The following is a 5,123-nucleotide window of genomic DNA, read 5'->3' on the forward strand; positions in this document are numbered from 1 at the left end:
AGTTTGACCATTTTTTTTTCCTACCACATCACTTAAAAGTTACAAAGCATATAGTTACGATATGATGCGAGCTAAACAATTCCGCAACGACCAATAGATATTTCAGTGACCAATAGAGATTTCATTGAAAGTTCAATGACCATAACTGAAATTTACCCCACGTGAATAGATAAATGGGAAGTAATCATCCATCTGATACCTGTACAATTATACCATGAAATATCCAACAAAAGACAAACAAAAAAATAGACAATATACTGAAAGAGACAACTTGCAGGTAAACTACAAACTTTATAAACCTATTGAAAATATTTCAAAAACAGTCCTAAACACCATAATTAAGCAGTTTGTCCTAAGTACAAATTTTATAAACCTAATGAAAATATTTCGATAACAGTCCTAAACACCATAATTAAGCAGTTTGTCCTAAGTACTCATATTAAGCATTTCCAAGAAAATTCATCCTAATAATATTGCGCCAAGATAATACATCAAGGAAAAGGACATTGCCAGATAGTCCCAGACATCCCATCCTCATCAAGTAGATCTAGCGATGGATTAACAAAATAGTCGATAGTAGTTGACCTATGCAACATGGGTTGACCCGTTAATCTACCGCTTGGATGGTCTCTCATCGTCCTCTCCACCATCACTATCATCAGAGTTGTCTTCTCCAGCTCGTTTTCTCTTTGGTGGGGCCTCAACTTTTCCATCATCATCTTCTTCATCATCCTCCTCAAAATCTTCGCCATTCTCTTGGGGTTCGAAATCACTAGCATCTTCCTCATCCTCAGCACGACCAACTGGTCTGACTAGGAATTCCGTGCCCAGATCCTCCTGCATTAATGCATTTTAGTCTTAGTATACGACCATATTTCAAGGTATATGATGAAAGAAATGAACTGGTATTGACTCAGATGATTCCCCCCTTTTAGTGCACTAGATTTTCATGTAGAAGTGAATCATGATTCATGCGCACACGTTAACAACTCAACAAAAAACCATGCAGTTCATCTTGTTAAAAATATCAATAAAAGCCAATGCCCCATTATGTTCAAGCTCTGTAAAGCGGATATTTCAACTAATGTACCATGTTTATGTCAGATACTGATACTCTACATATTCATTTTTCTTTTTTATCAGAAATATTATATGTTCAAGCTCTGTAAAACAGACATTTCAACTAATGTAGCGTGTTCATGTCAAATACCGACGCTACATATTCATTTTTCTTTTTTATCTGAAATATTATATATTTTTAACTTTAAGTTATTAGTAATTAACAAATAAATACTCATATTTAAAAAAATTTACCAAAAATAAAAGTATAATATAATTTTATATTATAAAAATGAAGAATTTTAAAGAATTTAATCAATGTGTCACTTTTCTGAAAAATCGTATGTTAGTGTATTCGACATGTGTCATGTCAAAAACATGTATCCATGTCAGTGCATGTTATCGATATTAGCACACACATGCCCCTGAAAGGAAACAGGCAGACTCTATTAATCTGATAGAGAACTCAAACCTCCTTGTTAACCTCACCAAAACAAACACAAGAAGAGTAAAATGAAAACACTGAAACTAGATATCATAATGTTGGGACTAAGGAAACAGAAGACTCGACCGAGAGCCAACAGGTTTCTTGGAAGATTTTAGAACAGATTTGAACTTTTCCTAAAGTTTCATAGAATGCAAGTGTAAATGAGAATATGAGCTATGCAGGTCAAAAAATATACAAATATTGTAGAATGAGCAGTAATAGTCCCAAGGGACAGATCTGGAACCAAACAGGGCAGTTTTATACTAAAAATTTCCAAAATTTCATAAAATAGGCAACAGATCTAGAAGGAAATTCAAAACAAATCAAAAATAAGTTCCACTATATTACCAGGCATGCCATCAACAGGCCCTGCTAGAAAGCAAAGCTAAAAGAATAATTATAGTATCTCCAGTGCATGGAATAATAGAGGATCACTGCTTAGACTGGAGATGAACAGGTATATAGCATTAATCAAGCTAGAAAGGCAATAAAACCTCAGATCTGAACTAATTTTAACAAAACATTTACAGTAACAATCAAATACTACTGTGGAAAACATAGGAAAAAATTATAAATAAATTTTGACCAAGTAAATCGATAAAGCTAAAAGCGCAATAACGACAATTTCTACTCCCCAAAAAAGCCCAAAAAATTCTGCGAAAACTCCAGATCTACTAGCTTCAATGAAAATTATGCGAAATAAACAAAACATACGGAAAATAAAAAATAAAATAAACAAAAAAGTGAAAACTTTAAACAAATGAAAATTCGGACATTGCGTAGTTCGTGTGTACACAAGAAAAGGTTCTGCAGAGACTCCAGATCTATCAGTTTTTAAATAAAATAATGCAAAAAGAACCAAAAATACATTAAAAACGCCAAAAATATCAAACGAATACGTAGTCAAAACGCAGAAAAATTCATCGTAAAGTACATCTACATGTAGAAATACAGAGTATTGTTACCTCTTCGCCTTCTTCTCCATCCTCGTCATCATCGTCGTCGTCTTCGTCTTCATCATCGTCGTCGTCGTCATCGTCGTTGTCATCTTCTTCGTTTTCTCCAGCCTCATCGTCGTCGTCGTCGTCGTCACCGTACACCGGCTGAGCCGGTCCCAGTCCACCACTATCTGGTTCTACGTTCTCCTCTTCGTCCTCATCACTGCCGTCTTCGTCTTCGTCCTCATTGTCATCTTCACCATCCACTTCCTCCTCAATTTCCTCTTCAATTTTTTCCTCGTCCTCAAACACCACCATATTTCCTTGAGCTAAAACCAGAAAATCTACTACAGATATTTTTTATTTTTTGAAAATTAGGAAATTTTTTGTGAAGGAATAAAGGGGGAAAGGAAAGGGTAGAACAGGAGAGGTGTGTTTTCTGAGAGGGGAGAATGTAAGCTGATCTGGACCGTTGAATTGAGAATTGACGCGGATAGCTGACGTGGAGAGTGATCGACGGTAAAGATGAGGGTAGAGGTGGAGCAAGGGTAATTCTCGTGGGTTTGCGATTGCGGCGCGCTATCGGTGTCTCTCGGATATTTGGTATTGTCACATGATCTGCGCGTGAGGGTATCTAGGGTTTAGGATTCTTCTCTATCTCTCAAATTTAGCCCCGGTTTGCCCCCCAAAAATTTTTATTCTATTACATTTATTATAAAATGGAAGGAAAAGAAAATAAAAAAAACTCAAAGAGAATAGAGAAAATTCAATAAATTTTTTGTGTGTATTATTGAAAATCAAAACCCTATATTTATAGGTAAGAATTAGGGATACAATAGTAATAATTTCTAGGGCTAAGGGGTACAAATGTCATTCACCAATAAACTTGAATGGACTTTTTATTTACAACACTCCCCCTTGAATGACATATTACAAAATATTTGTCTCGTTAAAACCTTGTTTGATAAAAATCCAATGGGAAAAAAAATCAAACGAAAGAAAAAGAGTACAGTTATTTTGGAGTATTAAAATTAAATGCTGCATCATTAAAACCTTGTTAGGAAAATCCAATGGGACAAAACCTGCGAAGGAAAAAGAGTACAGCTACTCTCCTAATATTGATCACTGAAAATCTTTGAGTCGACGCATTTCAATCTCATGAACTAATTTCTTGAATGTAGATGTTGGCAGCGCTTTTGTGAATAGATAAGCCACATTGTCACTTGAGCAAATTTGTTGAATATCAATGTAACCATTCTTCTGAAATTCATGTGTATGAAAGAATTTTGGAGAAATATGTTTCGTCCTGTCGCCTTTGATATAGCCTCCATTGAGTTGTGCGATACAAGCTGCATTATCTTCAAACAAAATTGTTGTACTATCTTTTGTTGAAATCAATCCACATGATGATTGGATATGATAGGTCATATTCCTCAACCATATACATTCTCGCACTGCTTCATGGATTACAATAATCTCAGAATGATTTGAGGATATTGCTGTTAAGGATTGCTTCACAGATCTCCATGATATAGCTGTTCCTCCACATGTAAACACATATCCTGTTTGTGATTTAGCTTTATGTGGATAGGAGAAATAACCTGCATCTACATATCCCACTAAAGCAGATCCTGACTTTTGAGAATAAAACATCCCATATCAATAGTACCTTTTAGGTAACGAAAAATATGTTTAACACCATTCCAATGCTTTTGAGTAGGTGTAGAGCTATATCTTGCAAGGAGATTTACAGAAAAAGTTATGTGAGGTCGAGTGCAATTTGCAAGATAAGTTAATGTTCCAATTGCACTAAAGTCTGGTACTTCAGGATCAAGAATCTTTTCTCCATCTTCAAATGGACAAAATGGATCTTTTTTCACATCAAGTGATCGAACAACCATAGGTGATGGCAATGGATGTGCATTATCCATATAAAAGCGTTTCAAGACTTTTTCTGTATAAGTAGATTGATAAACAAATAATCCCTCTGGAAAATGTTCAATTTGTAATCCAAGACAAAATTTGGTTTTCCCCAAATCTTTCATCTCAAATTCATTTTTCAAATAATCTGCAGTTTTGTTGAGTTCTTCAAGAGTTCCAATTAAATTTAAATCATCAACATAAACTGCCACAATTGTAAATCCAATATTTGTTTTCTTTATGAAAGCACATGGGCAGATATCATCATTTTTATAACCATCTTTCAACAAATATTCGGTAAGGCAATTATACCACATGCGTCTGGATTGTTTCAATCCATATAATGATTTTTGCAATTTAATTGAGAACATAGTTCACAGACATGTATCATTTATTCCTTGCACCTTAAATCATTCAGGGACTTTCATATATATGTCACTGTCAAGTGAACCATATAGGTAGGCAGTTACTACATCCATAAGGCGCATATCGAGCCCTTGTGATACGGTCAAACTAATTAAGAACCTAAAAGTGATGGTATCCATTACGGGAGGATATGTTTCCTCATAATCAATTCCCGGTCTTTGGGAGAAACCTGGAGCTACTAGTCGATCTTTGTATTTTGTAATTTCATTATTCTCATCTCTCTTTCGTACAAAACTCATTTGCATCCAACATGGATTACATTTTCAGGTGTTCGAACTACTAGTCCAAACACT

General features: G+C 34.9%; 1 protein-coding gene across 1 annotated transcript; it reads right to left on the bottom strand.

Annotated features, from left to right (window-relative positions):
- Positions 1-271: 271 nt before the first annotated feature.
- Positions 272-2,917, bottom strand: LOC111371572 (nucleolin-like). The gene is made up of 2 exons (XM_022993633.1): positions 2,512-2,917; positions 272-837 (listed from the first exon to the last, which is right to left on the bottom strand). Exons 1-2 carry the CDS (start codon positions 2,800-2,802, stop codon positions 613-615), a joined length of 516 nt encoding a protein of 171 aa, XP_022849401.1. The 5' UTR covers positions 2,803-2,917; the 3' UTR covers positions 272-612.
- Positions 2,918-5,123: the final 2,206 nt, after the last annotated feature.

This window comes from Olea europaea, chromosome 22 (genome assembly GCF_002742605.1).
Source record: "Olea europaea var. sylvestris chromosome 22, O_europaea_v1, whole genome shotgun sequence".
Taxonomy (NCBI): domain Eukaryota; kingdom Viridiplantae; phylum Streptophyta; class Magnoliopsida; order Lamiales; family Oleaceae; genus Olea; species Olea europaea.